The sequence below is a fragment of the Elephas maximus genome, chromosome 2, assembly GCF_024166365.1.
Source record: "Elephas maximus indicus isolate mEleMax1 chromosome 2, mEleMax1 primary haplotype, whole genome shotgun sequence".
In the NCBI taxonomy this organism is placed as follows: Eukaryota; Metazoa; Chordata; class Mammalia; order Proboscidea; family Elephantidae; genus Elephas; species Elephas maximus.
In genome coordinates, this window is record NC_064820.1 from 219,200,696 (window position 1) to 219,221,010 (window position 20,315).

At 37.5% G+C, this 20,315-nt stretch overlaps 1 protein-coding gene across 3 annotated transcripts in view; it reads left to right on the forward strand.

Annotated features, from left to right (window-relative positions):
* DYRK1A (dual specificity tyrosine phosphorylation regulated kinase 1A) overlaps window positions 1-20,315 on the forward strand; it is a 145,919-nt gene that overhangs the window by 92,780 nt on the left and 32,824 nt on the right. For 2 of the 3 annotated variants that reach the window (XM_049874836.1, XM_049874835.1), the window contains exons 3-4: window positions 8,389-8,585; window positions 18,831-18,950. In XM_049874836.1, the coding sequence (XP_049730793.1) occupies window positions 8,389-8,585; window positions 18,831-18,950 (317 nt within the window). The remainder of the gene's footprint in view (window positions 1-8,388; window positions 8,586-18,830; window positions 18,951-20,315) is intronic. The other variant, XM_049874837.1, reaches the window with a different exon arrangement.

The following is a 20,315-nucleotide window of genomic DNA, read 5'->3' on the forward strand; positions in this document are numbered from 1 at the left end:
TTCCCTTCATTTCTTAGGGGACTCTGTCTCAGAACCTCAGCCTCAAGAGTTTTGGATGCTATAGTTTTAGTTAACGAGTTATTTTTAGTTTTCTTTTTGTTGTTGTTCTTTAACATTGTTCTTTCATTTAACTGTTTCTCTTTAAAATCTAATGTAGATTAATGCTTTAGAAGGATGGTCCCCTGTCTAGCGATCCATATAGTTCAGAAGAGTATAAAAAAATGTAAATAGGATCCTGCACTCAGACTTTTCTCCAACTTGCTTTTTACACTATTTGACAGCAATTTTTAAAGATTAGTTTGGACTTAAACTCCAAATAATGATTTTGAAGATAGCTTTGAATTAATGTAAGTTTATTATAAACTATAGCTTTATCTGATGCTGGGAAATATATCTTGATACATTCTTGGGTTACATATTATCATAGGTAATTTTTAACTTACTTGAATAAAGATTATATTAACATAGTAGCCATCAGGTTGAACCCTATGATATTGCTGTTTTGTAGGCCAAAAAAAGTCATATATCAGCAATTTCATATGATTCAGCCTAATACTTTAGTATAAAAAGAATGTAGTGATTAGTAAGACCCAGTTGACTAGAAATGCCTGTGTTAGTTTGTCCCCTTAGGATCTTGTCATAGGAAAGAAGTGAATGAGCGGGTAACTTAAATACTTTTTTTTTTTTTGGCATTATGGGAGGATGTGAAACTTTAATTAACTTCCTGGATTTCGTATAAATTATCACAGCAGTTGACCTAAGAAAAGAGATAATGAGCATGTGACAGACACACCTATGTGCAGACTGTTGTTACCAGGCCTCAGTGCAGGAGGCTTAATCTTTTTCATTTTTTCAGATAACTGGTAATGTTACTAATTAGTTATGATAGAAGGTATAGTAAATAGTGGAAGAATTCCCACAAGTCAAAAAATATAAAGTTATTAATCTACGTGCAGATTATTTATAGCAAATTACAAAAAGAATATGAGATTTTTTGTCAGCTAGCATATCATCGCTAGGCATGGGGCTGTGTATTAAATCACGTATATATCATGTGTTTGTCACCTGCAAAACTAGAATAAAGATCCGTCCCCCACTTGTACACAGTTGTGAGGGTAAGGTAAGAGAATATATGTGAGGGACTTTTGGAATAAAAATAATGCATGTATTTTAGGAGGATGGTTACTATAATAATGCCGAAGCAGCTGTTTGTTTGTAATTCTTTTGTAGCTATCTGGATATCACAAAATCATCCATCCAAATGCATCCTTGAGTCAGATTACATTCTGAGTGATTGATTGGATGGGGCAGTTATAGAAACTTGAGGAATGAGGGAAGATGGGGTGCTTTGGTGTTGCCACTAACTGGGGTAGCGAATCCATGTGGGAGGTTTTTTCTTGGAAGAGGAGTGGGTCATAGTTTGAGGAGAGAGTGATTTCAGGTTCAGCCCTGTGGAGTATGAGGTTCCTAAGGGGCGTTGTATCCTGGAGGCAGAATGTGTTAGGTACACAGGCTCTGGAGTTGTGACTCTACCACTTAGTACCTCTTTGATCCTGGGCACATTGTTTAATCTTTCCAAACTTCAATTTTCTGTAAAATGGTGGTGATTATAATAGTATTTATCTCATGAAGATATTTATGCTTAAATAAAATAATTAATGCAAAACCCTTAGTATTGTGCCTGGTGCGTAGTAAGCACTCAATATACGTTCACTGCAATTGATAGCATTTAAGAGCTTTCAGTTTAGGGTTGGTTATTAAAACCATGAGAATGGATGAGATTGCTCCTGGGGAGAGGGTTGAGGGTAGTAGTTAGGGAAAGACCCTAGATTAGACTCAGAAATAGAGGTTAGAGAGCTACATGGTGACCTAGGAGATTCTAGCATGTTACCATGAAAGATACGGTTGGCAAAGTTTTTAGAAATAAATGGTTAACTCTGGTATATAATGACGAAATGGTCAAATAAGATGAAGACTTGAAGTATTCATTTTGGGATCTTGCATTGGGAGAAGATAAGGTAAGGAAGTGTTTCTGTACGATTAGGCTGGTGGAGATGAATAGGTTGCTGTGGGGGCAGAGTGAATGAAATTAGCCGTAGGGACCTGTTAGTAATCTTGGCAGGAGATGATATGACCTTGACGCAGATTAGATAGTGTCGGAGAGGAAAAGCAAGGAGGGGGGTAGTTATCTGGAAAGTTTTGCTAAAGGAAAACCAACAAGACTTTTAAATGGATTAAGGGAATTTGGTAGTTTAATAGATTGCCCTTTTCTCAATGATTAAATACATTATTAATAAGAAATATTTTTAAGTCATTATCATCTTTCTCCTAGGCTCAAACTCTGCCAAACAAGAACTGTTGGCAGTGGTAAATCTGATTTTCAAAATCAGAAAGCTGATAATAAAGATAAGCCATAAGTATCTCAATAGTTACACACTTTAACAAATGGGATATGGCTTCCACTTGCCATGACCACCAAACCAGCTTTTGAAAAGATGCATGTATTAAGCCTTTCTAAGATCTCTTGACTGTAAAAGTTCTTATGAATATTTCTCAAGTGAAAATACTTAGACCATGAACAGGGCACGGGCACAAGAGAAACACATTATTAATCTGACGTGAAAGGAAATCTCTAAAAAAAAGTCCTATAAATGGCATCACAGGTAGAACCATGGCAGTTTAGTTTGCCTTATACCCGCTTTCATTAATTTGTGTTCTCAAGCTCCTGTCATGTGCCAGGGATTGCTTAGGGTATGTTTGATAGAAGAGAAACACTTTGCTCTCAAGAAGCTTTCTCTCTCTTGTAAGGAAGATGAGCTAGTCTTTCCGTGACTGTTAATAATATGGTTTGTAATACATGTCTTACGAATGATAAAAATTGAATACAGTAAGAGTTTACAGCACAGGAAAGGAGAAATCCTTTGCGATTGGGAACACATCATGGGATGGGTGTCATTAAGCTAGGCTCTATAGGTAGGGATTTTAAAAAATCATTTATTATCAAAACCAAAAATTCTTCATGCAGAAAACATAGGAAACAATAAAAAAAAAAACAGAGAAAAAATATCTCCACTTTTGATGTCACCATCCAAAGATAACTACTGTTAATATTTTTCTGTGTGACCTACAAATATATTTTCTATTTATATGCACATATTTTTTTCTTAGAAAAGGTATAAAGGAGTTGTGTTTCCAATAGTGATGCACTGTGTAATTTGTATCAGTCCTATCTCTGAGGTCAATAAGAAAGTCTGAAAAGCAAAATGTTTGAAGGCTTGAATGAGCTGACAAGGCTTTGAAGAATTATGGGGTCAGGATGCCAGAGAAAGAAAGAGGTGAGCCTGGCATTTGGGACCACTTTTCCTCTCAAGAGTGCCAGCTAATTCTGGAAGAAGCACTGAAAGGCTAAGAAGCGGAGCATAGTCTTGCAGTTCATGAAACTACGGATATAAAAATTATATGGCCAGGCCTGCCAAAGAAAGGCAGCCTTGCGATACCCTCCAGTGTTTGTGTTGGGACCCATAAAGGCATAAGAATAAGGGTTAACTGCAAACAGATCTGCCTCACAGGGACTGTAGCCCTCCTTTGAATCATTTTAATCCCTGATTGCTGGGATCCCAGACTACCAGCTGTAAAAAAACACAAGCCCATTTTGGATAAAGATAATATTGTTTTAAGGTTCAAGTTATCTTTGTGGGTTTTTCTTATACCATCTTTATTCTTAATTAAAAAAAAAAAATAGGCATACAATGAGAGAAGAAAGACAGTAGGAAAAGATTTATAAGAGAGCCAAATAATGGAATCATCAGAAACTTAAAAATAACTTTGTTTAATATGTTCTAGGAATTAAAAGACCAGATTGAGAATTTTGGCAGAGAACTGGGGGGCTTCTAGAACAGAAAATACAAAAACTGAAGTTAAGAACCTAATGGCTGGCTTTAATCCACTGCCAGAGAAAAAAGAGAACATTTTAAGGAAAAAAAAATGAGATGAATAGCTTGACAAAAACAATGGAAGCCAGAAGATAATGAAATGTAATTTCAAAATGCTAAAAAAAAAAAAAGACTGTCAATCTAGAATTTTATACCCAGCAAAAATATGCTTCAATAATGGAGAAATAAAGATATTTTTAGGTAAAAACTGGGAGAACTTGTCACTAGCAGACTTGTACTAAAAAAAAAGGAAGTATTAAACAGCATTTTCTCTAGGAAGAAGGAAAATGATCCCAGATGAAAGGTTGGAAATGCAGGGAGGAATGTAGAACAACTAAAAGGGTAAATATGAATGAATAACAACAGTATAAAACAATAATGAAGTGTGTTGTGTGTTTATATATGAAGAGAGAGAGAGCTAGGATTAAGATACAAGCCAACAATCATATAGAAATTAAGGGAGGGGTGCTAATTTTATTAGATTTGGATGGATCCAGGCTATAAAATCTATATTATATTTTATAAGATATATAAGAGAATCATAAAACAATGTTACATGTGTTGGGGATGTTAAAAGATCAGCTCAGCAGAAGACAAGAAAGGAACATAAAATCATTGGAACAAGTAACGGGGTTGTTTCTTAGTCTTTATACATAAATAAAACCATGCAACATACTGTTTTGGACACAGAGGATGAAAGTTAAAGGATGGACAAAAGACATCGATTAAGCAAAAGCCTGGTGTAGTCATAGTAATATCACACAACTTGTATTTTAAGGTGAAAAGCATTATGGGAAATAAAGAGGGTCAGTTCATAATTAGAAAAGATTTTATTTGGAAAATGTAACAACTCTAAAATTTGTATAATCCGATAACAAATGGAGAGATAGCAAATGCACAGTTATAGTGGTAATATTTTATGCATCTCTCTGGCTTATTGATAGAGTAAGATGAGAGCAGAAATAGAAAGCACACATAAGAGGATCAACAAAGCCACATTTGGTTCTTTTGAATAGATTTAATAAAATTGATAAACTTTTGCTGAGACTGATTGCAAAGGAGGAGGAGAAAGTCCCAGTAACCAGCCTTGAAGTGAACAGGGTATCATTACAATTCTACCGACACTGAAAAGCTCACAAAAGAGAGGATATTATAAAGTACTTGATGCCAGTGCATTGGAGATTTAGATGAAGTAAACATACTGTTCTGCTGTCTGTCTGTCAGTTTGTTGTATTGTGGTGGATTGCATCTTACTATGGTACTAGAAGCTCTGCCACTGGTATTTCAAATATCAGCAGGGTCACCCATGGTGAACAGGTTTCAATGGACCTTCCAGAATAAGATGGACTAGGAAGAAAGGCCTGGCAATCTGCTTCCAAAAATCAGTAAGTGAAAACCCTGTGGATTACAATGGTTCAGTCTGCAACCAGTTGTGGGGATGGCGCAGAACGAAGCAGTGCTTCATTCCGTGGTGCGTGGGGTCACCATGAGTTGGGCTGTGACTCAGTGGCCACCAGCAACAGGCGATAGCACATCAGTGGAGGACTATACAGTGTTTGTGCATTGGAAGACTCAGTATTAGGAAGATTTCAGTTTTCCCCAAATTATTCCATAGCTGTGCCATCTAAAATGGTAGCCAGTAGCCTCGTGTGGCTATTAAAATTTCAATTTCAATTTTAATTCAAATGTCAATCAAAAGTAGAATGGTTAAGTAAATCATCATATGCTATATAATGGAATAATATTAAACAGTGATAATGAACAAACAACAGCTTACAGGTATAACATTACGGGAACAAAGCCGTTTATATAAAGCTAAAGCTAATCTGGGAAACCCTGGTGGCATAGTGGTTAAGTGCCACAGCTGCGAACCAAAGGGTTGGCAGTTCGAATCCGTCAGATGCTCCTTGGAAACTAGGGGGCAGTTCTGCTCTGTCCTATAGGGTCGCTATGAGTGGGAATCAACTCGATGGCACTGGATTTGGTTTTGGTTTGGTAAAGCTAATCTGGTTTTGGAAAGTCAGGATAATGCTAACTTTGGGGGGAAGAGGAAGCAGGTATTGATTGAGGTCAGGGTGTAGGGATTTCTGGGGTGCTAGTTATGATTCTTTCTTGCAATACAGGTTGTTCACTTTATAATTTCTCTGAGCTTTATACTAATGGCTTTTACTTTTTTGCTTATATTACAGTAAATTAGTTTAAACACAGTATAAAAGGATTACATTAATGATAAAAATAGATGCAAATATTTAAAAAGTTCTTGTTATGTACCAGGTTTCATTCTAATTGCCTGCTTGCGATACCTCATTTAAACCTAGGAGGACAGGGTTAGTATAATACTATTTCTGCTTTGCTGATAGAGAAACTAAGGCCCAGAGTGGTTAAGTAATTTGCCATTCAGAGCTTTAGTATTTTTACTGTTTATAAAAGCTCTTTATATATCAGGGACCTCAGTTCTTTTCATATGTGTTTATGTTTGTTTATATTCCTTCCCAGTTTTTGTTTTTGACATACAGGCTTAAACCCCATGCCTCCCCTTTCTCCATTGTTTGGCATTTAGGTTTTCAGTTTTTTGCTATTCCAAACAATAATAACCACCTTTGTGCACATTATTTCTATAGGATAAGTTCCTAGTTTTTTTCTTTTTAACTGAACAAATTGAATTTGTTGCACGTAATTGAGTTGACTGAACTTATTTTTCAGCATGATCAGTGTAATGTTTTAAAAAAGTTATTCCCATTTATCATCTTGGGTACACTGTCCTTTTATTCAGCAGCTATTTATTAGTCATGTACTGTGGGTCACTGTGAATTGGGCTCGACTTGGCAGCAGGTTTAATTTTTTGATTTATGGGTCAGTTGACTTCATGCTATAATGGAAGGAGACCATGCAGAGGGTAGGTGATATTCAAGTTTAAGTAGAGATGGGGCACTTGAGATTAACATTTTAGAAAGGTCACTCTGGCTGTCTTTTAAAAGAAATAGGAAGCTTTAATTGGGTAAAGACAGAAAGACCTATTAGGAATCTGTTTTAGTAATCCAAGTGAAAAATGTTGCAGTGGAGATGCAGAGGTTGTATTTGAGTTTCTGTAGGGTTGCTATGAGGTGGAATCGACTTGACGGCGATGTGGTTTTTTTTTTTTTTTTAAATAGGAGGTGGAATCCGTAAGACTGGGTGACTATATGAGGTGGGCTATGGGGAAAAAGAACTCCATTGTGACTCAGATTTTTGATTCAGGTGACTGGGTAGAAAACGGTGGTTGGAAATAGAAGTGGAATGTATATTTTGGGCGCATTGAGCTTTGTTGTCTTCAGTTTGGGAACTCTTTACAACACCCAGATAGAGAGCATATGTGCCACAAGAACGAGTACTAACACCATCATTCTTTACTGTACATGATAGCACATTTACCATACAGTCATTGCTGCTAACATTGAGCCAAGTGTTACTAATGCCAGAGATGTTCTAAGTACTTCACCTATATTAAAGCACTTAACCTTCCCAGCAGTCTCTTGAGGTGTAGGTATTATTATCAGCTATTTTTTACAGATGAGGAAACTAGGTGTGCAAGCCCATACAACTGATACGTAGTGGAACTGGGATTTCCAGCCCTGCAGCCTGGCTGCGCATCCACACTCTTCACTGTTGGGCCTACTCTTGTTTGTCTCTGAAATAGTAGACTTTAGAAAAAAGTATCCTGGTGCTCAACAGGATGGTCTGTTGGATGGCAATAGCTACTTGGTACATTCAGGGACAATCACAAGTATTCTGGGTCTAGAGTTTGTAGGCCAGAGTTTAAGCTTTGCGTTTTGGCTTTAGTCTGTGATACGAGTTTGGTTGTATATAGGGGGGATTCTCTTTAGGAGACATATTAACTATGCCAGAAGGGTCCAGAGGATTCCAACATCCTGTGAATTTGTTTCTTTGTATTGTACGTTCAACCTATGTCGGTGGACAGCAGCACCGTTAGGACAAATCGTTCGCCTGATATGGAGGTTGTTGGGGGGAATTGGTTGTATAACTGGAAGACCTAAAGCAGCATCTCAGTAGTGTCCTTTTTTAATTGGTTTGTTGAGGAGCTGACCCGAGGGAGAGGCCATTCTCAAGAATCCAGAGATTATTTATGTAACATATTATGGTTCTCAATTGACAAAAATTTCATGTATGAAAATTAAGTATTAAAAGTTATCCCTGTTACGATCCAAAAAGATTTACTTAAATTTTCTCTTACTACAGATTTATAGGTATTTATTTTAATCAATTTATATATTTTATACCATTTAACATATAGTTGTGCTGAGTGACATATTCCTGTTTGTATTTCTGAAGGTTTTAAAAAATATTATTGAGCATGCTATTTTATAGTGCTTACTTAAAGAACTATCAGATTTGCCAAATGGTAATGAATGTTAGGATGTGAATACTTCCTTAAAGGTCACTTACTATCTTCTCATAGGAGGAGAGACTTCAGCATGCAAACCTTCATCCGTTCGGCTTGCACCGTCGTTTTCATTCCATGCTGCTGGCCTTCAGATGGCTGGACAGATGCCCCATTCACATCAGTACAGTGACCGTCGCCAGCCAAACATAAGTGACCAACAGGTTTCTGCCTTATCTTATTCTGACCAGATTCAGCAACCTCTAACTAACCAGGTAAGTTCATGATGTATCAGAAACAATTGCCCAAATGGTAGTTTATTCATTAAAACTCTGCGATATCAAATAGGCACATTTTTTAATGGCATTTAGCTTTATGTAATACATAGAATTCCAGGTTGGCAAAACTTGATGTTAAGAAGTTTGCATTAAAATGTTTGTTATTGTTTTTTTTTTTTCATTCTATTTCACTTAATTGAAAAAAAAAAAAAAATCATAAACTAACCACAATCTCTCATTCTGAAGTAGAAAGGGAAAAAGTTACTTCTAGACAGTATTAGTTAAAATAAAGGAAGTTAAAGAAAAAGCTCATTTTCATGGAAAGGTGGTTAAGTAGAAGAATATAAGTTGTGGGAAAACAAGTCAGATTCTATTACAGCAAACTTACAGGACTGATTTTATGCTGTTATAAACTATTTTAGTATACATTTCTAAAAATAAATACGCAACTCCTTAAAATTTCACAGAAAAATGCCTGCAAATTAACCATGTTATTCATTCTAATTTTGAGGAGATAGCTCTTCCCCAGTCGCATTTTGAGCGCCTTCCAACCTGAGGGGCTTATCTTCTGGCACTATATTAGACAGTGTTCCGCTGCTATTCATAAGGTTTTCACTGGCTAATTATTTTCACAAGTAGACCACCGGGTCCTTTTTTCTAGTCTGTCTTAGTCTGGAAGCTCTGCTAAAACCTGTCTGCCATGGGTGGCCCTGCTGGTATTTGAATACTGGTGGTATAGCTTCCAGCATCACAGCAACACACAAGCCTCCACTGTACAATAAACTGAAACATCCATTAATAATCAGAACCTAGAATGTACGAAGTATGAATCCAGGAAAATTAGAAACTGTCAAAAATGAAATGGAATGCATGAACATCGATATCATAGGTGTTAGTGAGCTGGAATGGACTGGTATTGGGCATTTTGAATAGGGCAGTCATAGGGTGTACTATGCCGGGAAGGACAACTTGAAGAGGAATGATGTTATACACGCCGTCAGAAAGAACATTTCAAGATCTATCCTGAAGTACAGTGATGTCAGTGTTAGGATAATATCCATACATCTACAAGGAAGACCGGTTAATACAACTGTTATTCAAACTTAACGCACCAACCACTAAGGCCAAAGATGAAGAAATTGAAGATTTTTACCAACTTCTACAGTCTGAAATTGATCGAATATGCAATCAGGATGTACTTATAATTAGTGGAGGTTGGAATGTGAAAGTTGGAAATGAAGAAGGATTGGTAGTTGGAAAATAGGCCTTGGTGATAGAAATGATGCTGGAGATCACTTTATTGAATTTTGTGAGACTAGTGACTTCTTTGTTGAAATACCTTTTTTCACCAACATAAGTGGCAACTACATGGACCTCGCCAGTTGGAATACACGGGAATCAAGTCGACTACGTCTGTGGAGAGAGATAATGGAAAAGCTCAATATCATCAGTCAGAACAAGACCAGTGGCTGACTGTGGATCAGACCATCAATTACTCGTATTCACGTTCAGGTTGAAACTGAAGAAAATTAGAACGAGTCCACAAAAGCCAAAGTACAACCTTGAGTATATCCCACCTGAATTTAGAGACCATCTCAAGAATTCATGTGTTGAACACTAATGACCGAAGACCAGATGGGTTGTGGAATGACATCGAGGACATCTTACATGAAGAAAGCAAGAGACGATTAAAAAGACAGAAGAGAAAGAAAAGATGTAACTGAATGTCAGAAGAGACTCTGAAACTTGCTTTTGAATGTCGAGTAGCTAAAGCAAAAGAAAAAATGAAGAAGTAAAAGAGCTAAACAGAAAATTTGAAAGGGCGGCTTAAAAAGACAAAGTAAAGTATTATGATATGTGCAAAGATCTGGAGATAGAAAACCAAAAGGGAAGAACATGCTCAGCGTTTCTCAAGCTGAAAGAACTGAAATAAAAATCGAAGCCTCGAGTTGCAATAGCGAAGAATTCTACAGGGAAAATATTAAATGATTCAGAAAGCATCAAAAGAAGATGGAAGGAGTACACAGAGTCAGTACCAGAAAAGAATTGATTGACATTCAGCCATTTCAGGAGGTAATATATGGTCAGGAACCGATGGTACTGAAGGAAGAAGTCCAAGCTGCACCGAAGGCGTTGGTCAAAAAGGAGACTCCGGGAATTGAGGGAATACCAATTGAGATGTTTCAGCAGTTGGTTGCTGAGCTGGAAGTGCTCACTCGTCTATGCCAAGAAATTTGGAAGACAGCTACCTGGCCAGCCGACTGAAAGAGATCAATATTTATGGCTGTTCCCAAGAAAGGTGATCCCACTGGATACAGAAATTATGGGACAATATCATCAATATCACATACAAGCAAAATTTTGCTGAAGACCATTCAAAAGCAGCTGCAGCAGTATATTGACAGGGAACTGCCAGAAATTCAAGCCAGATTTAGAAGAGGAGGTAGAACAGAGGATATCATTGCTGATGTCAGATGGATCTTGGCTGAAAGCAGAGCATAGCAGAAAGATGTTTACATATGTTTTATTGACTGCACTAACAAATTATGGATTATGTTGTGGAGAATGGGAATTCTAGAACACTTAATTGTGTTCATGAGGAATCTACATGGATCAAGAGGCATTCGTTCAAACAGAACAAGGGAATACTGCATAGTTTAAAGTCAGGAAAGGCGTGCATCAGAGTTGTATCCTTTCACCGTATGTATTCAGTCTATATGCTGAGCAGATAATCTAGGAAGTTGGGCTATATGAGGAAGAACAGGGCATCAGGACTGGAGGAAAACTCACTAACAGCCTGCATTATGCGGATGACACAACCTTGCTTGCTGAAAGTGAAGAGGACTTGAAGCACTTACTAATGAAGATCAGAGACCACAGTCTTCAATATGGATTACACCTCAACATAAGGAAAACAAAAATCCTTGCAACTGGACCAATAAATAACATCATGATGAATGGAGAGAAGACTGAGGTTGTCCAGGATTTCTTCTTTACTTGGATCCACAATTAGCACCCATGGAAGCAGCAATCAAGAAATCAAGACATGCTGCACTGGGCAAATCAGCTGTAAAAGACCTCTTTAGAAGTGTTCAAGAGCAAGGATGTCACCTTGAGGACTAAGGTGCACCTGACCCAAGCCGTGGTATTTTCAGTCACCTCATATACGTGCGAAAGCTGGACAATGAATAAGGAATACCAAAGAATTTCTGACGCCTTTGAATTGTGGTGTTGGTGAAGAATGTTGAATATACCATGGTTTGCCAAAAGAACGAATAATTCTGTCTTGGAAGAAGTACGACCAGAATGCTTCTTAGAAGCAAGGATGGCAAGACTACGTCTCACATGCTTTGGACATGTTATCAGGAGGGATCAGTCCCTGGAGAAGGACATCATGCTTGGTAAAGTAGAGGGTCAGCAAAAAAGAGGAAGACCCTCAATGAGATGGATTGACACAGTGGCTGCAACAATGGGCTCAAGCATAGCAACAAATGTGAAGATGGCACAGGACCAGGCAGTGTTTCGTTCTGTTGTGCATAGGGTCGCTATGAGTCGGAATCGACTCAGTGGCACCCAATGACGACAACATTCATTCTAACGTTCAGACCAGAGATTCAGCAATTTTAAGGAATAATAAAGTCTTTTCATTTTATGCACACATACACATATGTGTATATGCAGTGTACGTGTGTGTGTATGTGTCTAATATCTTCCTGAATTAACTGCACTTTCTACATTTATTTTTTGTTTGGGGAAAGTTTTCTTAATAGCTATGGTTGTAATGTTTCTTTCACCACTGGCTATTGGGCATATGAGCATAAAAATATAAATTTCAGTTGTCACTGTTTTGTTTAGGTATCTTAATATATTAAGTGGTGGTCAAAAATTTTGGAAATTAAAAAATAGTTTTATTACAAAATTGTTTGTATGAGAATATTGCATTTTCCTGAATTCAATAATACATGGTTTTAATGAGCAGTTGGCTGCAGTTAAGTAATATCTTTCTTAGGGAGTGCTCTTGTGTGTGTTGTGATAAGATTTTACCAGTATGTAAGCTGGCATTGCATTTATAAAATGCTTCACAGTTAAATAGTGAATAGGGTGAATTATGGCAGGACTCAGGAGTGTTGTAATTTGTTTTATGCAGTGAACTGATAGAGGAATGTAGTCGTGTGTTTGAGAATTGGAACAGTTGGTGAGAATGTTCACTAAGCTTGGAAACTGTACACCAGAAGAATGTCTAAAGGATAAACAAAGTATATTCACATTCATTTTACCACTTGTTCAAAAGCAGCCTCTCAGGCAAGGTGCTATTATAATCTATATTTTACAGATGAAGGGACTGAACTTCTCCAAGTGTGGAAGCAGTGGGCTCTGAGTTCCAGCCCAGGCTTCTCTCTTCTTGATGTAACAACATGTTAAAAAAATGGCATAGCACGCCCACAAAAATACATCATGGGGAAGAGGGCGTAGTTGGCAAAAAAAGCCGCAACATATATATGTGTGTGTATATATACATATGTGTGTGTATGTGTGTGTGTATACACACATACACCAATTGCCATTGAATGAAATCAAACTTCTGACAACCCCATGTGTTTCAGAGTAGAACTGGACTCACTAAGGCTTTCAAGCCTGTGACCTTTCAGAAGTAGATCACCAGAATTTTCTTCTTTTCAAAGATACTTTTATAGTTGTATAATTTTAGTAGGTAATTTAGTTAGCAAAGCACCTGTTTTTAGATACAATGAACATCTTATTTTACAGTAAAAGATATTTTCCCTAGCATTTCCATTTTAAACTGTAAAGTATTTTAAAAGATTCCTATGATATAATAAGACTGTCTTTTAAGTAATAGTACCCAGGCAAATATTTTTGCCGAAACCCAGAAATTTCTGAACCTAATAACGCAGTCGTATTAGAAGATGTCTTATAACTGAAGTGTAAAACATGAAAGCTGTGTGCTGATGTGGAATGGTCTACAAGTTGTCAGATGTGAACTCAAGGGCTTGGCTCAAGACCTGATAGTATGTTGAGTCAAGTCACGTGGACCCTTCGTATTTGTTCCTTGCATGTAAAGTGGGGATGTGAGACCAGATTCCCTAAAGTTCCTTCTAGCTCTGAGCTTCTATTGTTTCGTTATTTGAATGAAATTTTCATCGTTTCTTGTTAATCACCATATCAGTGCTTTTAAAATAAGATACATTGTACAAGTAAATTCAAGTAAGATAACTTTACCATTTTATTTCTGGTAGTTAATATTTCTCATAGGCGTTTGGGTTGATAGAAGTTTAAAAACAATCTTATTCAAACACATATTTAGAAAACGAGAGAAATCTAGTAGAAACATGTGTGGAAAAATTGTGATTGATTCTTGGAATGCTGAGTCTCTTTGGGCTTTTATAGTTCTTGCAGTACCTTTCATAATTCTTAAGCTGTACTCGTACTTAGGATGTGTGTTCCATATGCTATCCAGCTTCAGCAGTATCTGTCAGAATAGCAAGAAAGGCAGACTATAGTATTTCTGATTGTTCTTTATATATGAAAATAGGGGTAAGCATGAATAAAATGAATGAGATAGATATTATTAAACTAGAAAATAATTTTTGAATAAAGTCCTGGAGCTTATGTTGTGGGGGAAAAAAATTAATGGTTGTTTTAACTCTTGTAACTGATTTAAACAGGAGGTACAAACAACTCTTGCTCTTCTTTTGCTCTGTAAGCTGTGTGAAGAGAAACGATAAGAGTGTGAGCGTTAGGGCAGTGGCTTTTTCCAGCTCTCAGAGCCAGATAGCTGAGGCAGCAGGATGCCATCTCATCGGCTTTCCTTTTTGCAGTGAGAACACTATGCGTGCATATGTGCGTGCGTGTCTGCATGTACGTTGGGGGGGGGGTGCTAGCCACCCGCAGCTTGGTGAGCTCCTGGGCTCTCTGAACACCATGGGCTTACTGTCAGTGCTAGAAGGCAAGAAGGCAGTTTGCTGCATCACTCTACATTCTCCTGACTTTGAGAGGCAGGAAGTAGAGAAAGCATCAGATGTTTAGGGCTGGCCTTGAGTCTTAGGATAGATTTCTGAGTATTTGGAAAAGTTATTTTCTAATTCCAGATTTGTGCTTATGACAGCATAATATTGTAAATAGAAAATTTCGTTTACGTGAAATCACAATGAATGTCAGCAAAAAGAGTGTTGTTTACTTTTTAGGAATTACTTGTTCTTACCATATATTTTGATCATTTACCCTGTTCATAGTGTTATCTGAAGCCCTAAAATACACGTTAAAGGCCAGTTTTGGCGGGCAGAATGCATCTGTTTTATAAATCGAGGTGCCCCCTGAAATAGTAACTTCTGTTGCCAGAAGTTTTTGGAAAATTAAGTTACTGAGAATGAATTAGCTAATTGATTAGACCTTCATAGGCAGAGTTTAACTAGTGTGGAAAAGCTTAATGATATTTTGTGATGTGCCAAGCACACAGCACACACTAATCCTCACTGCAGAAACTTGATCATGTTTCTCAAAGTCACATTCATATCCAGTTTCATGTATGTATTAACACATTTTAAATGCTTTTTTTGATTGTATGATTTTGGTGTTTTGAGTGAACATAATTACTCCTCGAAAGCTGTAGTCATTGATTATTGATTCTTCCTAATACTTGACAGTGGCATTGTAAATAGGCAAGTTAAAACTTAAATTCACAGTTTTGTATGTAACTAATTTTAATAAATGCATATGCTTATTTTATTGGTATTTATTATGCATACTTCAAGTCTTTTGCCCAATAAATGGCCTAAAAGTGACTCATGCACAAGGGTACACTAGAGGCCTGAAGGTTGACAGGGAGCTCTTGTTACGACGCTGTGGTTTGGTGTGAGACTGTCGCCTTCTTATTTTAGCTGTGTTCTTCCCGGGCTCTAGGACCTTGGTCCAGAGTCTCAAGTTCTTCATTTGTAAAATAGTGATAAGAATAGTACTTATGAGTTTGTTGAGAGTATTATGTGACAGATGTGTAAAAATACATACGCTAAAAACGGTGTGCAGTAAATATTTGCTGCCATTATTACCTTGTTATTACTTGGTTGTTATTCAGTTGGTTGTATCAGTAGTTATACTTTCTATCAACTTGTCTTACAGTGGTAATGAAACTTCCACTGATTCAGATTTTGCGAAACTTCACATTGAGGCTGTGCTCCACTAGTCCAAGAAGGGGCTTACTGAGTATGTTACTTGCATGAGACTTAAAAAAAAAAAAAAAAGACACGCTAAGGAAAGCCCCTTTCATCACCTTACATGCTTATAGCAACGATTGCGTAAAAAGAATTGACATGCTTATTACTTGTCTATTCAAGTCTCCAATGAATAGCATAAGAATGGAGTATTCCATGAACTTAGCTCTACCTGTTGTTTATCTTTAGAAAAATAAAACAATATATTTGAAAAAAAAGTAATTCAGATTTTTTATTCTAGCTGTCTTTTCAGACAAATAATTATAATCACTGAATTTTTTTTTCTTTCCTTATAAATTATATTTGTAACTTTGAAAGTACATGAAAAAAGATGATATTAACTTGAAACAGTGATTCAATCCATGAATTCACCACCTGGATGACAACTTTTTACCGTTTGAGTATTTGTGCAGTGAAAAATAATTTCTATATTAGTTTAAGAGAAAATGCACTTAGGTACGTCCTGTAACCATTCCACTTTTCAGTCTGTATAGATGATGATGGTTACCTGTCTGTCCACTCTCACCTTACAGCCCTCCTCCATTCTTGTTTGTTAGTGTGGGTTATGGTAGTAATTATCTCAAGACTCCAAACATTTCTCTGAGGCCTTGGTGTAATACATTTATCAGCACTCTGTGCCCTCCAGTTGATTTCAGTGTCCTTTGAAAGTGGGCTGTGTTGGGGACTTCGGCTCAGTAGATTTCACTGGCTTAAATGCCTCAGAGCTAGGCAGGAACACAAGGATGGGATAGTGGTAATGGTTATGTGGGTACCTTGATGTAGTGAATTGGATGAGGATCTGTTGATTGCACAAAGCCCCACTGGGAACTCCTTTAATGAGGCAGACACTTGGGGGAAGAATGGGGCTCAAATGTCAGTCTGGAATCATTGGCGTGTTAGTTGCAGCATGTGTGGGTATGTGTATAGAGGCCGTTCATGCACCTGCTCTGTCTGCAGTGAAATTGGTCTGGCGGGAAGCTCGTGCTTGAACCTCCCACTATGTACTGGATGATGCAGGAGACATGGTTTAGGACTGGGGGTGAGGGTTAGTGGAGTATAATTGAAATGAAGTTAATGAAGTTTAAAAGAAAATGCCATTCATTAGATTTATTATGTCCTCTGGAACTTATTTGTGGTCACCTCCTAGTATTATCATAAGTAGGGGCATTGGCACTATGAGTTCATTTGTTTATTCAGCAAGTATTTATTGAATACCTACTATGTGTCAGTCACTGTTTTAGGCAGATAATACACTAGTGAACAAAAGAGTTCCTGCCCTTGTTAAGTTTTCCTTGGAGTGGAAGGTGGGGGATAAAAAATGAAACAATGAATAAATATATAGTATGTCAGGTAGTGGTAAGTGCCCTGGAGAATAATAAAGCAGAGAAAAGAATATAGGGGGTATGTTGGAGGCATTACCATGAATGACATGTTTTACTTAATTGTGCTAAACGAGTACAGATTTCAACCTTGCTTCTTAAGTGACAGATACTTGTAGAAGGACAGGGCGTGTTGTGGGTAGCCAGATTTCTTCAGCACCAAGCATACTGCCAACCTGTTTTTTAGTGCCAACTGGTTCTTCTTTTTTCCCCCCTAAATTTTTATTTATTTTGTTGTTGATTAAAAAAAAAACCAAAAAACAAACCAGTGCCGTCCAGTCGATTCCGACTCATAGCGACCCTATGGGGCAGAGTAGAACTGCCCCATAGAGTTTCCAAGGAGCTCCTGGTAGATTTGAACTGCCGACCTTTTGGTTCACAGCTGTAGCACTTAACCATTACACCACCAGGGTTTCCGTTGTTGAACGGAACACATAGCAGAACATACACCAGTTCAACAGTTTCTACATGTACAATTCGGTGACATTGATTGAATTCTTGGAGTTGTGCAGCCATTCTCACCTTTTTCCAAGTTGTTCCTCCCCCATTAACATAAACCCACAGCCCCGTAAGATTCCTGTCTAATCTTTCAGCTTGCTGTTGTCAATTTGATCCCATACAGATAGTTCTTAAAAGAGCGTGATGTTGAAGGCTGGCCTTTTTTGCTAGTTAAGCTAAACTGTTTGATTTTAAGATGACTTCAGGGGATATTTTTTGTTTAAGGTTTAAAGAATATCTCAGGGCTATAGTTTCAGGGATTTTTCCACGCTCCATGGCTTCAGGAAGTCTAGAGTGCATGAGAATTTGAAATTATGGTCTGCATTTCCCCCCTTTTGATCAGGATTCTTCTATGGAATCTTTGATCAAAATGTTCGGTAATGGTAGTGGGGCACCATCCAGTTCTTCTGGTCTCTTGGCAAAGGAAGCAGTTGTTCATGGAGGCAGTTAGCCACACATTCCGTATCTTCTTGCTATTCCTGAACTTACTCTGTTGCTCTAGGTGAATAGAGACCAATGGTTGTGCCTTGGATGGCCACTTGCAAGCTTTAAGACCCTAGGCACTATGCAACGAACTAGGATGTGGAACAGAAGCACTAAGCACATTATTAGGCTTATTAACTGGGATGTCCCATGAAACCATGACCCTAAACCTCCAACCCAAAGAACCAAATCCCATGAGGTGTTTGGTTGTACCTAAGCAGCCTCAGCTTCTAACTGGTTCTTGAAGCTGAAAGTTGCCCCTGATGGTTGGGTTTGGCTTTGCCTGCCTCTTGTGAGCCAGAGCAGGTTTTAGAAATATATTCAGAAGAATTTTCCTTGGGCTGACTGTATGGTGAGGGAGCCCTCTTGGATAGCATCATGCTTGTCTCCTGTATCAGAGGTACGTCTGTAATCCTGTTGTTCAATTTGGGTGAACAGGGTTGAAGCCTTGGGCAGCTGGGCACATCATCTTCTAATTTATTTGTTTCAGTGGTTGTCTTCATTGGAATTCGGATGAAAGAAATAACTCTGAGAGCGAATATGTAATCTTTTAATTTAGATACCCTTTTTTTTTTTTAAATAGATAATAGGTCACAGAAGAGGGACTTTATAGCATTTTATGTAGTTAAAGTGCTAGTCTTTTCTGTCTATTTAAGGTGATGCCTGATATTGTCATGTTACAGAGGCGGATGCCCCAAACCTTCCGTGACCCAGCAACCGCTCCCCTGAGAAAACTTTCTGTTGACTTGATCAAAACATATAAGCATATTAATGAGGTAAGACTGTTGATTTGTTATAACAGCATCTGTCTTGTAATGGATCAGGGGAAAAAGTTACTTCGTGACCTACTTAAACATTCTAAACTTTTTTTTATTCCTAATGATTGTTATTAAAATTACTGAAGACTGGTTAAGTTACTGATTCACAGGTAACATAATTACAGCTATGTAAAAGAAAGCTATATTAATAAGGACTGAAAAAAAAAAAGATAATTGTGGATAACTTCCTTCCCCCCCCACCAAATACGCATATGCTAAGTTATCATTTTTGTCATAGCTCTTCCCCCCAAAAGAAAGGGGGAAATAATGAGACTATAAAAGTATATGCTTAAGTTAAGAATTTTGCTTAAATTTTTACATACCTATTTCTACTTGTGCCATAGGTGTCAGGAAGTGCTGAGATATATTTAAAGTCATTTGGCCTAGTTTATTTGATCTCTGTATTTCTGTGGTTTTAAATTTTTTAAAACTTTGTGTGCTCTTTTACGTCTTTCATTGTAAGATGTCTGAAAGCCTTTTTGGTGGTAGTAAGTAGGATAAAAACCATAGACAGCACTTTGAATTACTTGTTTCATAACTTGGCTCTTTGCTGGCAAGAGAAACTTTTCTGGTGTTTTAGGCCTTTGGCTTGATTGCCATTTGCTTCTGTCCTCAGCTGTAGCTCAGAAATTAATTACAGTAGAACCTGTGAGAGCTGGAACTCCACAAGACTGCCTTGTTTTTCTGGGTCTCGTGAGTTTTCCACCTTTGTCATGTGCAGCCTTACCGCTTTCCTGTTGCCATCTATTAGTGGAAGACATTTGCATTGTCCTTCCCTGACAGGTTCCGGCTTTCTCAGGTTTTACTGTATTAAGTGAGCCTTTCTGGAGAAGAGTGGGAGTGCTCCAGCTTGTTTTCCTCTTCTGATGCAAGTCCTGAGCCTTCCACCATAAAAGCTTACCCTCTGCTGGTTTTAGAGCCATTGAACTCAAAAGATGTTCTTAAGTGCACACCAGTTTTATAGCAGTTTGATGCTGTTGAATGCCGATATTATTATGTTATTGTGGATGTGGCCAGACAAAATTAGAATAAACTAAATGAACATTTCTGAGTTGGGTTTTGTACGCATTAATATGTTATAAAAGATTTACCAAAATAGCATTTAATAATCTGAAAATACCTGATAAATTGTTAAAAGTAGCTTTGTTGCAGCTAGTTTTAAAAATGTGTTGCTACCTTGTAAACTAGAGTTTTTCTGATAGTGTTCTATGCTGTGTAATTTATAATTTTCTCAAAGTTCATTACCAATTACTTGCGACTGGTGACAGGTTTACCTATTATTTTGTACTAGTCTTAGAAACTTTTTTATAAGTCTATTTTTAT